This window comes from Neolamprologus brichardi, chromosome 19, assembly GCF_056152115.1.
Source record: "Neolamprologus brichardi isolate AB-2024 chromosome 19, ASM5615211v1, whole genome shotgun sequence".
Classification (NCBI taxonomy): domain Eukaryota; kingdom Metazoa; phylum Chordata; class Actinopteri; order Cichliformes; family Cichlidae; genus Neolamprologus; species Neolamprologus brichardi.
The window spans coordinates 16,068,498-16,087,137 of NC_142122.1; the positions used below are offsets into that span (position 1 = coordinate 16,068,498).

General features: G+C 39.9%; 1 protein-coding gene across 3 annotated transcripts in view; it reads left to right on the forward strand.

The window, feature by feature from the left end:
• stac (SH3 and cysteine rich domain) overlaps window positions 1–17,298 on the forward strand; it is a 29,573-nt gene extending 12,275 nt beyond the window's left edge. For all 3 annotated transcript variants that reach the window (XM_087832842.1, XM_006798542.2, XM_035911015.1), the window contains 8 exons: window positions 4,909–4,990; window positions 5,142–5,248; window positions 6,004–6,085; window positions 6,857–6,924; window positions 9,794–9,891; window positions 13,676–13,727; window positions 14,225–14,362; window positions 15,986–17,298. In XM_087832842.1, coding sequence (XP_087688968.1) covers window positions 4,909–4,990; window positions 5,142–5,248; window positions 6,004–6,085; window positions 6,857–6,924; window positions 9,794–9,891; window positions 13,676–13,727; window positions 14,225–14,362; window positions 15,986–16,084 — 726 coding nt within the window. In that variant the 3' untranslated portion in view covers window positions 16,085–17,298. The remainder of the gene's footprint in view (window positions 1–4,908; window positions 4,991–5,141; window positions 5,249–6,003; window positions 6,086–6,856; window positions 6,925–9,793; window positions 9,892–13,675; window positions 13,728–14,224; window positions 14,363–15,985) is intronic.
• Window positions 17,299–18,640: the final 1,342 nt, after the last annotated feature.

Genomic DNA, 18,640 nt, shown 5'->3' on the forward strand with positions numbered 1-18,640 from the left:
CACATAAATACTACACTGCAGTTTGCAGTATAGTATGGTGGTCACTTAAAAAGAGAAGTTGACGCCTTTTTTCTGACGCACTCGGTTTATGTTAACGTTCAGCCCCGACAGCTCCAGTACAAATAACGTTTCTGGGAGACTTGCCAGTTTGGATCAAACATGATTATTAATCAATATGTGTCAGTTCATTGTGAGTCACTCTGTGAAACGCAGCTAAAACCCTCACAACAGTGCATGTTTTACATATTGAACTTAAAAATCTGCTTCGACAATGTGATCCGAAAAGTAGTTTAACTAATTTAGCTCATTGCTCATAATGAACGCGGTGATTCACTCGTCAGCTTTTGATGAGCAGTGTTTATCGCAAATATCAACAATAACAGGGGTTCTGCACAATGCTGCAACACCTCCAAGACTTCCACTGCTTCATCCAGATGTTTTATCGTTTTGTGTTTCCTTTGTACTCAGCGCAAATGATGGTTCAAAGTCTCAGTGCTACGGTCTCTGAGGTCAGAAGGGACACGCACCAGATCTCTGAGATGCGGGTGCTTTGCCAAATTTGGTTTAGCTTCTCAAAAAGGGCGAAGTCACTGAAGCGATTTGCCATGTGTTGTCAAGGAAGTAGCATGTAGACAGCCACCCAAATGCAAGACACGAAGGTAGATGATGTGAGATCAGTCCAAAAACAGGTAGGGGATAATGGAAAACATGAGGAGCAGACAGGGAACCTAGACAAATGAAGCAGGACTTTGTCTTATCTGGGTAACATTAGGATTAATCCTGGTTTTTCTGTACTATGAAAGTGGTTAACGTAACTAATGCTGAAGACCTACCAGGTGGTTATGATCAAGATATTAAATCACCGCTTACTCACCAACCAATTCTCCGGAAAATAACTTTACCATTCCTGGAAGATCCCACAAACTTCTGTGCAAGAATAGCACGATGGTCTGAAGTCTTTGTCTGCTCCTGATGACCGTTAGTGTTAAATAGAGATTCTTAGACATTTATTCCTATTTATTCTTCGATTATTTTCCCCCTGACACCTATTTGCACATAGACAAAACCTATGTTTGAATTCTATTTACATTTCATCTTTAATCTCAGATCGTTAAACACCACCAAATGTAAAAGTAAAATGTAATTATAACACGAGTTTCTCCTGTGTCATAGTGACAGAGCGGTGATGTTGGCAAGTCTGTTAATTCTACAGTCTGCATTTTTTCCAGCTGTCTTTGCTGCCTCCAGATATACCAGACTTCATTAATTTAGTAGTTATTTCCCAGTCTTACTGACCAAAGCGCTTAGAGTACTCACACATTCATACAGTGCTTTTAGTGCTACTGCTTTTCCTCTCGCGCAAACTCACACTGCTGATTTGTCTGCAGCAGCTACGTTGCTTTTAGCCTGTATTATTCGTTTAACCTCTTCATATTTTTCCCACAGTACAGTTTTATCTTCTTTTACGCAACCAGCCGCTCTGCTGCCAGTACACTTATCAGTAATTGCGATTAGTCAGATGCCACCCCTTTTATCTGAACACCAGAGAAAACCGATTAGGTTAACTGATGCGGCGCTCCAGACAACTCGGACCTCGGATGTCTGAACCAGGGAGTGACGTCACACCTGAGTTTCTTGAGTGCGTAGCAGAAAAAGTGAAGAAAAACAGGTTTTGGTTTGGTTCTTAAGCTAGGTAGAGCTATCACTATTTTTTTTGCACTTAAAACACCGCCGCAGCACATTCACGGATAGAGCTGGGTCAGTGCTCTGCGTATGGTTTATTTAGTGAGGCACAAATACACAACGGTGGCAGTACAGATTAAAAGTTTTACAGTTTTACTACTGTTTATGTTCAATGCCGCCAGCTTGGATTGTTGACTCTGGGTTGCTGGGGCTGAGTTGAGGGGGCATTCCAGATTTAACTTCTGACTGGGAACTCAGAAACTCTGACTTCTGACTTATTCAGGAACACAGCATTAGTGAGCTGATAACCAGCTTGAACTCACGTCAAACTTCTTACTCTGAGGACAAAGAGAGAGAGATTGGATTATTTATACAAGGACCGAGACACAGGCGAAGGGGATTACACGGGTGAAAACAATCAGGACAGTTGGTGGGAAGCAAGTGGGAAGCAAAACGAACACGAGGCATGAAGGAAACAGAGCCTCGAAGTAAAGTGGGAACCATCCAAAAGACAAATGCTAAACATGGAGCCAAGAAGACTCACACTAAACATAAAGACTGAGATGGGGAACACTTGAGAACAGATGGCTAAGCATAGGAAGATGAGCTGGATGATGTAATAAAGAGAGAAACTCAAAGTAGGAACTGAAGCTAAAATAGCTAAAGCTAAAATAAAGCAAAACAAGAGAATGCTCAAATGCTCAAATAAAAGCTTATCTTACTACAGTATCAATGGAAACATGAACCAAAACACAGGATTGCAAAACTATGAAGCAAAAGCAAAACTCAAACACTCAATAGTATCAAAAGTATACAGCAGCAGTCCAAAACGTTAAAAAATAGTGTAATACGAGGCAAAGTCAGAACCCAGAAACAAAAATCTCTTGGACCCAACCAAGAGCTACAGTGCAAAAGTCTTGAGCCACCATTCATTTCTGCACAGACTTTCTGGTATTAAACAGATAAGATTTGAATGTCCTTCAAGAAGCCAAAGACTACTTAATGAAATTAAAAGAAAGTTCATATGAATGTGCTCATACCAAATATTGACATTCAAGGTTTTCAAGCCAAGGTTTTGCCTTTTATACAAAATTTTCAAGAACTGTTTCTTTCAGTAATCACTACATGTTTTCCCTGTTTTTGTAAAAAAAAAAAAGAATCTTTCAAAGAAGACTTTGACATAGTGCTTTTTATGTGTTATGTGTTGACCTTTTACACGTGATGCAGATTACTTGAAAACGTGCTAGGATATAGCTATACTAATATTGTACTGATCCCTTCTAATTAATACATTTTCTGGATACTTCCAGAAACAAAACATTACATTTCCCCTGGACTATTTTCCCAATAAACAGGAAGTTCACAGATGAGTGTCTTTTTCCAGTTTTCTAAAGAAGTTTAGAAACTGCAAAGAAACTATAATTGTCATATACTGGATGGTTTGTAAAAGAAACCTAAGCTGTCTGTGACTTCTGGCATCGAGCAGCGAGTGGCATCACTTTGTTTGTTGCCACGTGAACCAGATGGGCTCCAACGAGCACGCTCTTTTAACCTTTTCCTTAATGAGTTTGGCCCTGGAAGTCTGACGCCTCGTTTCTTGAGATGTGCCCGAAGCGCTCAGGGGTTGCTTATTTTAGCCACCTCATCATGAGAAGTGTCAAACGAAGAATTAATCAGGACTGATTAGCGACGCCGATTTCACCACCCGCGACTTGAGTACTCGAAATGTAAACAAACGGAAAAAAAGGCAACCCTATGAGCAAGAAACGCGCAGTGAGCCACACATCCAGTTGGGAAATTAAGCTGCTTTAATCAAGCAACACTGAAAACAGTACAATATCGATGAATTGCTGCAGTGTGTGAACATAAACTGCAAATATATACATTAATCATTACTGGGTGTGCTGTAGATGACACCGTCTCCAGGAACTAGGCATCATTTCAATCTTCTGTATGCTTACCAAGGATTCAGACCTGATGGGGTGGTATTGATTAGATGGAACGCAGGCAGGTAATAGATATATAAATGATAAATGTTTGAAGGCCTGGGAGATTGGGGGAAAACTTGACAGGCAGATAAATTACAATAAAAACTTTAGAAGTTGACCTTCTCGGTTTCATAGCAGTGAACTCCATGAACCAAAGTATTAGATTTGATTATGTTTTCTACTGCTGCACATTCAGATTTTAACTCTGTGTAACAAATCCACTGCTCTGCTATCATGGTCGTGCACAGTTTTAAAATTATACATCATTAGCATGGGAAAAAAAGTAAAGCTGAATAGGACTAATGTTGCTTCTCAGCCTCAGCTTAATGCAGTATTGAGTGTGGACCGAGTCTGACGTCACTTTGTAAACAGAAACAGCCCCTTCAGCATCTGTGCTCCGCTCCGCCCTTCATCTGTCTCTCCAACTATCCTCTATATGTTCGTTTCGTCATTTGTTTTGCAGAGTAAGCCATAAAAGCACAGACCATTGACCACGTATTCATGCCTACACGCTTTTTGGTGCTGCTGTAGTTATCATGTCATTATGGTGTGATGAATATTGTCAACATTACAGAGCGTTATCTGTGTATGAAAACCCGTGATTAGTACTGGAATTGCTTTGTAGCGTTTGCCAGCTTCCCCCCTGTTTACCTTATGCACAGGTTACAAAACGCAACACATGATCGATCTTAGAAAATGATATTCCGTGTCCTCGAAAAAAGACATTTAGCTGAGCAAGCTTCCAGTTTTGCAGTTAGATGCCGTAACTTCATTTAACAAACTGAATTAGGACAAAGGAGCACAGTGCTATTCAGTATCAGGTATGTTGTTACAGTTTTGATAGACTCACAATAGGCTTGTGAAAAATTGAAATTTGAATGAGGAGCAATGTAAAAATGATACGACCGATTTGCGGGGTAGTTAGATTTAAATGTTTGGCGAATTCTTTTGGCAGGTGTAGGATTATCAGTATGAACTTGATGGGAATTGAAGCTTTAAAGGTTTTGTATTTCATATTAATATTAGGCTCTGCATTCATTCACAGTGTTTGACTTCCATCCTGTGCACCATCCAGTGTAGCAGAACTTTATCCCTATGAAGTGAGAGCCACATTCAGAGACTCCAAACGAACAGAGTTATGTGCAGTATTTAATGGTCGGAGCACTTTGCTGCCTGCGGTGCTGTATATTGATTTGTCTCTAATGCCTGTCACCACTCTGTGTCTTTCTCGCTTCAGCCAAAAGGCTTTCGGCGGTACTACAGCTCTCCATTACTGATCCAGGAACAGTATGGCTGCATCAAAGAAGTCATGCCTATTGGTGAGCAGTTTATCATAGGATACTTTTGGTTCATTTCAACTTAATTCTCCCAAAACTGGGTTTCTAATTGAGCAGTTTCATAAAATGCACAAGGTTTTACAGTCTGGTAATTTGCCACATGGTTTTGTGTCTGTAACATGCTTTTCTAAAGCCTGCGGCAATAAGGTGGACCCCGTGTATGAAGCCCTGAGGTTCGGCACATCATTGGCACAAAGGACAAAGAGAGCCAGCGGTTCTGAATCTCCCCACAGAAACTCTGTAAGAGCAACATACCTCTCTCTACTTTTATTTAAAGATTTATATATTTATTTTGCCAGTTTCTTTTTGTCCATATCATAAAGTATCCTCTTTATTGTGGCATATAAAGACTTTCTATCAGGAAATGGACTACACTTTATATTTTGTCTCACTGTAGCAGACACTGTGTAGCTGATGATCTAAATAGATATTGCTACTGCAGGGCTGTAAACACTACCAATAAAGGCAGTCTGGTCCAGACCTATGACAGGAACTCTCACGTTACAGCTCTGAAGATGAATTAAAATGATTGTTTAGCCAAAGTCCCTTCCGGCCTTCTTCCATCGGCACGTTTAATGCACAGGGAAATCTGTTCTTCATATTGTATCACTGCTAATGTAAGCTAAACTGCACGAGCAGTCTGGATACGCACCTTTGTATGATGACATTTGAAAGCTGTTGGGTTAGGGCCAGTCTGTCCTGTCCTCTGCAGCTGTTAGTGAATGGGTGTATGTGTGTGTCAGTTGAGGCTTACAGAGACAATGTGATCTCAACGGGGGTTCTCATAATAGTTTCCAAATGTAGACTATGAAACAGCATGTTTACTGCTCTCCAGACTCCCAGATAGCTGGTTATTCTGTAAAAAAGAATGGATTTTAACTAATCCTGTGCTCAAACCTTCAACTATCTATCTAACTAATTAGTAGTACATCATTCCTTCTCTATTTCTGCACTTATCTAATTGAATTTTGCCCGTTCGATTTTTGTCTTTGCAGACCAGTGATTTGGATAAGGTTCCAGAGGAAGTTGTGGCTCACAGCAGCAGGCAGGAGCTGTCGAGAAAACACAGCGATGATGGTGAGTATTCACTGCAGTACACAGTGTGCATCTGGATTAATGCCACGTAGTGACAGGAAAAAATGCACCGCTGTTGCTCTTCCCATAAATGAGAGAATTAAAGAAGGTTGCAACATCAAATTCTCCATCTATGAACCATCAACGAAATTTTCTCCTTATTCTCCATTAAAGTCAGTCTTTAAAGAAGATGTTCTGTGAACTTGTCTGTGTTCTTTACTGTGCTTAGCTCTTGATTCAGCAGTGGGCGGGGTTTTCCAGCTGTACAATAGCATCTGTAGTAAAGGGCAATGCAGTGACCCTTTATACTCCAGAGTATTAAGCCTAAGACGATAGAACTAAAGACTACAAAAAGAAGACATTGTTTTGGAAAATGCTGTTTGAAGCATGGTAATAATACTGCTGAACTAACCGAACAAAAGAAGAAATGACTTCACTTTTAGCTTGTGTCATGTGCTCGCCTTCCAACTGCTCTTGTTTTATGATTAGCTCAAGCTAACAGGGAAAAAAGCTAATTATGTTAACTGAAAACTGTGTGTGGATTTCTATGATCACAGTGATGACAATTAGATTTGAAGTGCCACTTTCAGGTCAATGGTTCCCGCTGCAGACATGTTTATGGTCTTGATTTAGTCTTGATTTTCTTCCACATGTGACAACATTAGATCCATTTTTTTGCCTTCTGATGCAGTTATATCCTGCTACTTTAAAACTAAGTGCAACTTTATTCAGACTGTTTAGTTGGGCAAAGTTCATTTTGTGTTGTTTTCTCAGTTTTTACAGTCATTGAGAACGGGACAGAGCAGTACCACCACCCAGAAAGAAAACCCGACAGTTTGCAGGTGAGAAACCATTATTTCACATTATATAATAGATTGGTTTTCCGTGCATGTGCACGAGTATAGCACAACACTGTAGCACGTGTTCCTCAAAGCCAAAAAGCACAACAGCTGTCAGTTGTTCCAGCCCAGTTTGTTCTTCGGAAGCCACACGAGCTTCCAGTTTAGTTTAAAAACAGACATCTGAGGTGCAGATTGATTTTTACATGCAGATACAATTTGTCCTTTCACAAATTACAAAAAAGCTTTTTAGAGAAGCACTAAACTGGTAATTATATAGGTAAGAGTGAGAGAAAGTAAAGTGACTGCATCCTATAACTGTCTTTTCAGCAGTTTCACAAGTCAGCAACTCGGACTGTGTAGTGAACTTTTTCACATTTTCCCTCTTAGCTTTCACAACGTTAGTTTTTTTTGGAGCTCAGTTCCCGAACTTTCTGGCTCACCTGAGGACTGATACCCTGCCAGCCCGTTCTTCATCTCCGCCTCCATCGTCACTGCTAAATTTCCCAGGACTTCGGGGGAGCACTCTCTTTTCTCTTCCTGCCGTAACAAATCAAACCCGGTCTGACACGACCACTGGCCAGCGCTGATACAGACAACTCTTGACCTTGGTGTTTGGATTCGATCTGTTTATTCTCCACAGTATAGATGCAGTGCAAAATTAATGCCAGAGAAAGAAAAAGGTTAAACCTCTGTGAATGTCTTATCGCCCCCTGTGGAGCAGCCATGAATATTTCATTGGCATATTTCGACTCTTCTTCTCCTCTCTGCCTTTTCCTTCCACGCTGGAATTTGTGGGAGAGGTGTTCTTAGTATTGATGCTCTTTGTAGATATTTTCTATGTGCCGCCATCTATTCTGTTTACTTTTATTGCTTAACATGTTTATCTCCGTTGTCAACAATGGAAAAAGACCACAGATAGTCAGACAAACACAAAAATGAGCAAATATCCGTACAAGGGAACACACACGCACAGATGCACGTATAAACACCTCGACTCTGCAATATAATCTAGCAGTCCAGTCGTCCATTTCAGAGCTTGAAATGCATTGTGCAGTGTTATCAGGCTGGACCGAGCACAGCTGGCAGCAGGCTGTTTGTCTGTCAGCCGACAGCTCCATTAGCTCAGGCTGGCGGACAGACAGATGGAGGCACTGCAGGGTAATGAGCAGAGAAAGGAAAAAAGGTTGAAAACGGCTTCTTCCCTTGAGAAGGAGCAGTTTTCCAATTGAGATGAGGGACTCGCGATCTCAAATGGGAACACATGACAGGATGGCCATCTGTTCACACTTTTCAGGTTTAGTGTTAAATTCTCAGAGATCAATAGCCAGTAAAATGGTCTGATTCTTGCTGATTAATGACATCTTTTTGCTTCTATTCTCTTTTTTTCTTGGTACCTTCTCTGTTTTCTTTTAAACTGCTGTGGCCTCTGCTCATTCACTGCTGCTGGACACATAAAATGTATCATCATTTGGAAGCAACTCATAAAAATACTGATAAATATCATTCAGGCCACAGACCTGGAGCCTTTAAGTATCTTTCAGCTGTTTTTATCTTTATTTTTTGCAGCTTTGCTGTTTTGAATCAGCCTTAGCTCTAGACAGCAGGCAGCTGATTTAATGAAGATTTTCTGATGGCCCACTTTATTTGCCCACTCAGCAACAAATGGCATGCCTAGTTAGAGCTGGATCGTTCCAACAGGAGTTGTAGCCACCAGAGCTGAAGACAGCACTCGACTTACATTCGTTAGATGGCCAGCATAACACGAACATAACACATAACACAGTGATTCCTAAACAGGAGATGCTTATTCAGTTGCCAGAAGTTTTGTTAAAATATGAACTATTCCAGTTAAACTACTGAGTGTGCATGAACAGACCTGACAATTTGAGTAACTGAGGTTTTGGTTTATAGAGATTCACAGATCCAGATTTAAAACCCTGTTTTTCGCCCTAAGACTGTTCAATCAAGCTCCAACCTCCCACGATCCTGATATATGGCTAAAAAAACTGATGTATGAATGAAAGATTAAACAGTAAGTATACAAGTAGTATCTATAATGATCTTTTTTACATTTGTCCCTGCTTCTTATTTTGATAGCTCTCTTGCAAAGGAGATTTTTATCTCACCCAAACAGACCTCACACCCACTGATCCCAGCGGCCACAACATCGGGACCTCACAAGGCCTGTGAGCTGTTCCTAGTTAGTTGTAATGGATCGCCACTGTCTGATGGAGTTTTCACCCAGAGGTCACAGAGGCACTTTTCCTCGTGGCCGCAGATAACTAAGCTCATCCATCACCCACATTTCCAGTCCACATGGTCGGTGCTGGGGGAGAACAAAAGACCAAAACCCACTTTTGTCATTACTGTAAAGTGCCACGATTATAGAAAAGTCTCCTGCTGTCCTAAAACAGCTATTATCCTTTTTTTCTTTTCTTTTTTTTTGCATTTTCCTTGCTGTTACCATGCAAAAAGAGGGCAAGTTATTGTTTGGATGGATTTCATGGGCACAGCAGGCACGATTCAGATTCAAGGTGATGAAACGGGTAAACACACCCACCAGGTTTTATGAGCAGGTGTGAATAGCGCCAGAATGGCTAATTGTGCTAACACCTCTCTGAGAACTTCCTCTCCACCCACAACCATGTCCTGTTTAAACTTCCCAAGTGTTTGTAAGAAAAAAGAAAAACCCCGATCTTTCTCCCACTCATGTTGATGGAGGATTAAAGGGAACAGATTGTAAAGCAACTTAAGCAGCTCCTCAGTCTATCAGTGTGCTGTAAATACACTAATGTGAATGCCAAAAGACTATTTTAAGATATGACAACAGAGAAAGTAGTGTTAGACTGCATTTTGGTCTGTCTTGTAGATGGAGCAGAGCATGCTACAGAAAGACGTCCTCAAGCTCAACACGTATGTGGCCTTGTACAGCTTCACCGCCCAGGAGAGCCACGACCTGGAGATGAGGTGAGCGCACGTACACACACATGCACACACGCTCTAATAATAAGAACACCTGCACAGGAATTTAGACTGTGAATTAATTGACTTTGACATATAGTGATTTCTTTAGATAGATTTCTCTTTTCTTTAAAACAAGAAAGAGAAGCAAATACGAGGCTCACGCGCTGCAACCCAAACATGATTTATCTTCACTGAAATTTAAGTTAAACTTTCCGAACAAAACAGATGGAACTGCTTACTCATATCCTCAAAGGGAAAGGAAGCAAGGGAAAACTGAAAACACAAGAAGTCATGTTGCTCAATTCCACTTTGTTATCTCTTTATCTCGTGTCATTTTTATCTTATATGGACTAATTACTGTCTTCAGAGACAAGAATGGATTCACAAAAGGAACTAATTAGTGCCCTCTTTTTATGTAACACTCCTCAAAGATTCATTTCTCTGGTGTGGCCTCATTAATGTTACCTGGGTGTGTGCCAGCATTATTTATTAATATCAAATCTGTTACATGTCTTCTTAGATTTATCTTCAGAGAGTATGACGGTCTTTGAAAGTCCATTTATAGATCCTTTAAAGGGTCCCTTCAGTGTACCAGGCACACATGCTGTTTCTGAAGGATAACACTGAGTTTATTGTAGTTAAAGTGATGAGACATTCATACTTTTCAGGTCAGCGCAGAAGCAGATACTTGCATAATTTGGGCACAGATGCCAAAAGCCTCACTTGTTCGTGTATTGTTCACAGTTTGCTCCATACTGATTAGACCTTTTAGTTATTAGTAATTACTAAATGTAATTACTAATTAGTAACATTTAGTAATTGGCTATTAGTGGTGGAAGAAGTCCAGCACTAATTGCTTGAAATAGGTTGTTTTGAATTGTAATAAGAATGTAAACAAATAATTTGAAATTCAATCAATTAAAGTAAAATACTAATTTCAAAAACTGCGTTTAAAGTGTCAGAAAATGCATGATATCTAAAGGCATTACATTGTGGAGCTTGTCTGTCATTTTCCCATTTTCACAGTGACCACCACTCCATCTAGACTATTGTTTTGGTAGTTTTTAATTAAATCCAGAGACAGCGATCACCTAATGGGTCACCCATGGTGTCCAAATTTGACTCAAAGTCAAAGTCTCATTGGTTATTTTCAATGGATTTCCCCTCAGTCATTAGTTTGTGCAGCACCAAAACCAGTGACACTTAAACTTTAGTGCTTCATGCTTTAAAATAACCTTTGAATTATAATGGATTATGAGCTCGATAACATCATTGATGTTTATGTTGCTCATAGTACAAATAAGTTTGTAAGCTCAGCCATGGCATCAACACAATCTTCTCAGACAGTATTCACATATGCATTATTCTAATTTTGAACACTTAGTCAGACAATATTGTGTTATGATAGTATATGAAAACAAATTTCTGACTTTTATACTAAGCAGACTTATTTTGAGCTTTTTAGCTTTTATTTTTGCCTTCAGTTCCATTTCAAAAAAGAGAAAACTTTGAGAGTAGAGAGGAAAGCGTGGAAACACAGGAGAGCGAGGAGAATGAAATACATGCAGGAAAACCATCACTCCCAGTTCTGCCTGAGCTTTCTTCCTGTCAAAAGAGAGTTTTTCCTTCCCACTGTCACCAAGTGCTTGTTCAGAGGGTGTCGTCTGATTGTTGGGGTTTTCTCTCTGTTATTTTCGGGTTTTTAACTTACAAGAAAACGTGATTTGGTGCTCTACACTATCCCTCTAAACTGAACTGAACTGGTCGCCTGCTCAGCCCAGTGAGCAGTCAGTCTCCCCTCGCTCTCTCCCTGCTTTTCTGTCGGCTCTCTACACTTTCCTATCGATAGAGCCAAAAAATAACATAGTATTTCCTAAAATTTTGGCCCAGACTAATTTTAAGCAGAACAGGTCAGTATTTTCTGAAAAAGTTGTATTTTTACTCAGTTGTATAGGGCATTTGCATTCTGTTTTTATCCTATTGTATATTTTATCCTATTTATTCTACTGTATATAGTATTTTTATTTTATTCTATTCTGTACAGTATTTTATTCTTATTGTATTCTAATTATTCTAATTTTGCTATATAATTTTTGCACTGTCCACTTCCTGCTGTGGCAAAACAAATTTCCCACGTGTGGTACTAATAAAGGTTATCTTATCTTATCTTATCTTATCTTATCTTATCTTATCTTATCTTATACACAAGGCAACAAGTTGACAGTCTGAGTCAACTTGTTCTTGTTGCTGAGACTCGGGGGGGGGGGGGGGGGGGGGGGAAGCTGGTGTTTAATTTCCTTTTTTTTTTTTTTTTTTTTTTTTTGCCTGTCCCATTTGGTGTTTAATTTCCAACCCAGCCTGTGAGTTCACTGTCTGTGCATTTCCAGACATGCCTGGTTCATGATGTCAGCAGTTGTTTTTGGTTTTAACAAACAACTAATTAAAATCACCTGATGTTGGTCTGTGGTCAGAACTGAAAAAAAGGTTGCATTTCTGACCCAGAGCTACACAGCTTAGCTGTCCTCAAAAACATATTTAAAAATTGCATCCAAAGATTTATTAACATTGACAGCAGACGGTGATTTTTACGCACACATACTTGAAGAGTAATTTAAAGTAGGCAGAGCTTCACATGTCTGGCCTGCCTTTTTATCAGTCTGAAACGAAGGGTCCAGGTTTTACTCCCCGCCTTAACCATGACTGATTGGGCGTCATACTTTGAAATAGGCCCTCGGGAAAGAACAGTCCTTCAGCCTAAGTGCCCATTTGTTCTTGCTCTCGCAGAAATCTTCTGAGGATTTAAGGACAAGCGAGCAGGAGTGCACTTGTTCTTTTCATCTCTTTCCTACATGCACACAGTCGTGGGTCGCTCCCCTCCCTCGTCGAGAAAAAAACTTCAGTCGTTACACTTCATTTGAAATTTATTCATCTCAAGTACTTCAACTCCTCCAATGCATTTATTTCAAATCTATTTTCTTCTTCTGAAAGGCTGCATGAGGGTTTTTTCTTCCTCAGCTGGGCTTATTTCAGGCTGTAATCAATACCTCAAACAAAAACACATAAAACAAAGATGATTGAACTGATTCCTTATTCAGAAAGTTCACATTTCATTTTCATTTTAAAGTGTGTGTGGGGGGAAACAGGTTCATGATTAGTTTCACTTTCCACCACATGCTTTGATTACTTGATTACCTTTGGCCGCAGTGATTGTAATGATGACGAATGTTTTTGCAGTTTAGCAGCACAGCAACCCTCTTCTCGCTTTCACGGCTCATTTTTTTTCATAATTAAATTATTTGAAGGTAACATTTCCCCTGCTTCTAATTGGAGCATTAATCTGCATTGTTGCCATCACCTCTCAAGATTTTACAGTGTTGGGCACTTTGTGTTTCTCACCTTCCATGAAAGGTGTTTTTTTGTTAATCGTTTCCTTTTTGAATCACAAAAGGAAGTAAAAGGAAGACAATTACATAAACCAACACTTGGCACCGCTGCGTTGGTCCTTTAGATTTTTATTACTCAAATTTAGCCCGTAGCTTTGAACAGATGTTTGTAATTATGGCACACAGGGCAGTGGGATAGACTGATTCATGCATTTCCTGGATGGATGAAGGAAAATTACTCGGAGCAAACGGAATTTAGGGGCATTACATGCCATTTAAATGTGAAAATACCCTCTCTATCGAAGTCTAAATATCGAAGGGATCATTATGTTTCCAATCAGTGATGGATTTGAGTATTTCTCCTTTGTTTTCAAATAATTCATGGATGTTTTCATGTATTGCAGAGCAGGAGACAGGATCTTGGTGGCCGATCACTCCAATGATGACTGGTGGAAGGTAGGTATTACATCACTGTGTTACAGCAAAGTTTCAGTTTAAGTTCTTTTTACACAAAGCCAAGAAAAAGCCTTAAAAGAAACAGACCGATAAATGATATAAGTCTGGTTGTGAATTATAGGAGCAAGGAACTCGGGACACAAATGCATAACAGATAAATTAGGGAGACGAAGGGGCCGATTGCATGACGGCACAGAGACAGCCTGTCGCCACCAGACCATGAAGAAAATCATCACGCATTTTAACACCATTGTGCTCTGTAGGCTGTAGATAAACAGAGACATCTGGCCAGTTTGGTCTTTAAACAAGAGATACCAAGGAAAGAGGCAAACATTAGCACCTGATGAAGCACCTGCATGCAATGTGAAAACATCATAGTGAACCTAATACATGATTTACAACAGCATTTACTCTAAAGGTTTTTATCAAGGCTTCGATGTAATCGTGCCAAGTTTGAACCCTCTCATGTCCTGCCGTTTTATGACTCCTTTTTTCAGGGTGTAATTGAGGACAGGATCGGATTCTTCCCAGCAGCCTTTGCTCATCAACTGCGGGCTGGTGACCAAGTCTTCAGGTGTAACAGGACGTTCATCGGCTGCAAGGAACAAGGCCAAATCACCCTGAAGGAGGGACAGGTACTGCAGGCTTGAGCAGATGTGTCCTCGTGGGGGATGAGTAAAAGCTGTTTTAATCTCAAGACAGTATAGTGAAGTGTCCAACGGCAAAACGTGTAATAGACATGAAATGGGTTCTCATACAGAGATTGCATTACCAGCAGGGAAAGACAATATATTTAAAGCCGCAAAAAGCGTACTAAGTACATTCCAGGGTCCCTAATGGTCAGAGTCGATTAAGATAGGGGGCTGATCTGGGTAAGCATGCGAGAGGTATGACACGACCACCTTTGGCTCATTGTAGATTCACCAGATAATTAGCTACTGTATTCTCACATAAAAGCGATTGGACACTAAAAATGTTTCTTCTTTTCACGCGAGAAGCTGAGAAAAGTTCAGAGCTGCGGTGATTATGATAAAGTGTTCTAGGAGGGAACACGGGACTTACGTCAGCCTGGATCCAAGCTAGTCTGTAATCGGGTCAGGTATGGGAGATGTTTTGCTGTAACACATCTCAGGTCTGTGTGTATGTTTAATATCAGGGTGGATTCAAGTACACTCTCTTCATCAAGGCGTATAACACAGTCGTACATTTTCAGCTACAGCTGCGTAAAGGATAGACGATAGAGCTGCATGCTTTGGTGGCAGTGTTTGTTTGGGTCAGGTGCAATTTATGTAAGTCAGATTTGGAATATGTCCAGTATTGATTTTTTTAATGCCATGCTAAAGAAAACTGCAAACAGTCGTTCTTATGATTAAAAGTAAGGATATGAGTCCTTTTCATGGCACTTGTGGAAGCTTTTAGTAGTCTTTGGGCTTAACATTAGCACGATTCATATAGGGAGCAACATCTTCATTTTTTGGGTTGGGGAAGCAATGACCTTATTATGGATACTAACATTTCCACATTAGGCCTGTATCTAATTCACGAGCACACTCCAGCTACTACATTGCATCTGATTCATATTATCCAGCAGCTCTTCAGACATCATATTACCTTCCTGCAGCTCCCGCATTGCCTCTTACCTCCAGTGACTCTTCAATTGTAGACAGTTATTCACTGAAAAGCTCAAGTGGATTTGGCAGACAGAGGAGCATAAAGACTGCACTTAAATCAGGGCCCCTTTTTCCCACAATGCTGTCCAGGGCATGTTGGGACTCTGAGGAGATTTAAAGTAAGCAACCCCCAGTGGAGATTTAACCACCAAACACAAAATGATCCTATGACCCACTCACTCTCCTTCCAGCCTCTCAATCCCAAGGGAAGCTGTTAGGGAGTACTCAGATCAAGCTTGCAAACACAGTGTGCTCTGACCTATTGTGAGTGTCAGTGAGTGAATTAGCTTGATCATGTTATGATCTTATTTCCTTAAAACACACTCCTGCTGTCTATAATTGATTATTAGTTTGATAACCATTATGTATTTTTAAAAGAGGCAATTTGTAACTCTCATAAACAACTCAATAATATACATTCTGGATTTTTCTTATTATGGCTATGGTTTTCCAGCATCTTACCTTCCAGTAACTCAGAATGGATCCATAGTAAGACCTGTTTGTGCTTTATTAGGTACTGTTTTCTGATTAACTGCTTTCTACATGTCCTGTTTGTCGGTAAAGTAAAATTTTTCTTCTGGCTTTCAGATCTGTGTGAGCAGCGAGGGCGAGCACAGCGGCTTCATCAGAGTGGAGAGCGGAAAGAAGAGGGGCTTCGTGCCCTGCGATGTCCTGGAGATCATCTGAGACAAACTTTCAGAGAAATGAAGACCGAGACGGAGAGAGTCAGAGAGAGAGAGAGATCAGGATGAGCCACCTGGAGGAGTTCACCCCATCAGAAACTGGAGTTCGAACTCGTAAAAGCAGCGCTTGTTTTATCAGCGCGCCTTCCTCTTTGTTTCCTCTCGAATCAAAAGGAGAGATGGGATGAGAAACTGCTTTTTGTTTGCAAGGAGACGGGAGATCACTGTGTCACTGGATTTTATTTAAATTTATCCTAGATGGGGTTTGTTTTTTAAATGTTTCCCCTTAGTTCTATCCAGCCTGTTTACTTTTTGAAAGCAGGGCTAACATTTTAAGCCTAAAACACAAACACATGCTTGAATGATTATTTTTCAGTATATAAACGGAAGTCCTTCAAATAATTTAGTTTCTCATGCTTTTATATTATGCTCCAAGCCAAAATAGAGTAAATGCAACATAGTGTAAGCTCTAAGATGGCTATTTTGAATGGCAGAGTGCACATCATGGGAGGGCAATGGAAAATAAACTGAAATGAACACGTACGAGCAACTTGTATAAACTGCTTACTGCAAAATTAGATTATTTAAGCCTCCAGTTTGTCCTTTGTCTCTCTACAGAGTCCTCCAAAAAAGTAACACGTTTCTCTTGTAACAGGTATGAAACAGCAAAGCGCAGGAAGTTAAAGAAAAGCGCATAAGGGAGTAATTTCAAAAGAGTTTGAAATTCTCTGTGGTCTTCCAAAATAATTGCCCGCACACTCCCAAGCTTCACTGTCCTTTCACCATCTTTACTTTCAAGACTTGTCTCAAAATTATTATTTTATCCATCGATTTATTATTTGCTTTAATTTTTCATCAAAGATTTACAGTATGGCAGTATAATAGGAACAGAATAGTGTTTTTAATGATCACAATGTGTTTGATCTGCTGGGAAAGGCCTCTGGAGAAAACGTGTAACTAAATGACACATTTCTAGTTAGCGTGTTAACTTCGAATGTGCTAACTGGTGTGCTTTTCCTCCTCCTCGGCACAGACTCTCATGAGCGGGACTTCATATTCAGTTTATAGCCAAGTGCATTTACAGCAAGCTGTTGCATCAGAGTAGATATAGTATATCTGTTAAAGGCTGTTCTGCACTGAAACTTGGCTTTATTGAATGTCCAAGGAAGCTTAACTGTACATAATATATGTACAAAAATAAAATTCTTTATTAAAGTATTCTGCAGAGAGTTATTCCCAAAAAGCTTCATGGTTGGTCTTCTCGTCTCACAGCAAAAAGATTATGGGTCCTGTTCAGGATGTACCCTTCCACTCACCTTATGATAAGCTGACATAGGCCACAGTTATAGGCACAGTTTATTCTGACTTTCAGTGGAAGTGAATGGTTGTGACTCATTTTATTTGGCGTGCGAAACAAATTCATCTTTGCAGCAGTATCAGAAAATTACTTAGGAGGATTTGTTTCATTTATCTCACACTTACTTCACATCAGTTTCCAAACTGGCAGCTCAAAGGTTGCAATCAAACATCAGAGAAAAAAATCTATGTTGAGTTTTAGCTTAATGTATTCTCAGGTATTTAATGCTAAAAATTAGGTTAAATGAGCAACTCTTTTAGGACCAAAGTCTTGTTTTGTAGTGCCTAAAGCGCCTTGAGACGACCGTGGACCCATTCTGATTTGAGAAAGAATGAGCCTTGATTGTGTACAAATACTTTTTATACATTTGTACACAAATACAAATAAAAAGTAAAAGGTAAAAGTTGATATTGGGTTAGTGGGTTGTCTGCTTTGCATAGACCATGTCGTTGTTTATAATGTATAATCACATAATGTCTAAATGTACTGACACTTTAGACAAACAAAGAGTAAAATAAGGAAGAGAAGGGGGCTAAAAGTTCGGTATTTGCAAGAAAATTGTGACGCATGGATGTTAACGATCTTTAAATGGAGCCTGTTAACAAAATGTAACCTGTACACTCTTTTAAAGGACTCTTTTAAGTCTGTAAGCAGTCCTGGTTTATTCCTGTGTGATCTAGCGCAAAGCAGAGTCAGTGCACATCCTGCATTCTGAGAATCTTATTGCACATTCAGAGGCTCCAGCAGCTCCATTAAGCATCTGCTCACAAGTTTAAATAGTTGCCTAACTATAGAGGTTGAGACAACCACAAACAATTTGCTATTTTCCTGTTTCCTGTTCTTTGTTTGTGAAATTGCTAACGCCCACCAGGTCATCACTGCAGGGCGCCATCAGGTCTCATATATTTGACTGCAACGCCCCCTGGTGGCTGATTATAGTAGAAACAACCGTTTGAGGTGAGGCGAGGAACACACAATGAAGGACAGGCTGTAGGAGAGCCAGAGATTAATTATAACGAATGATTATGCAAAGCTGTGTATAAACACACAGAAAGTGAAAACAGGTGAATGAGGAAGAAACAAGCTTAATCTTAAAAATAGAGAGGGTGTCTTTCTCCCAAATTGAAACTGGGAGTTGGTTCCAGAGAAAAGCAACTTGAAACCCGAAGGCTCCCATTCTAATTTTTAGGAACCACAAAAAAG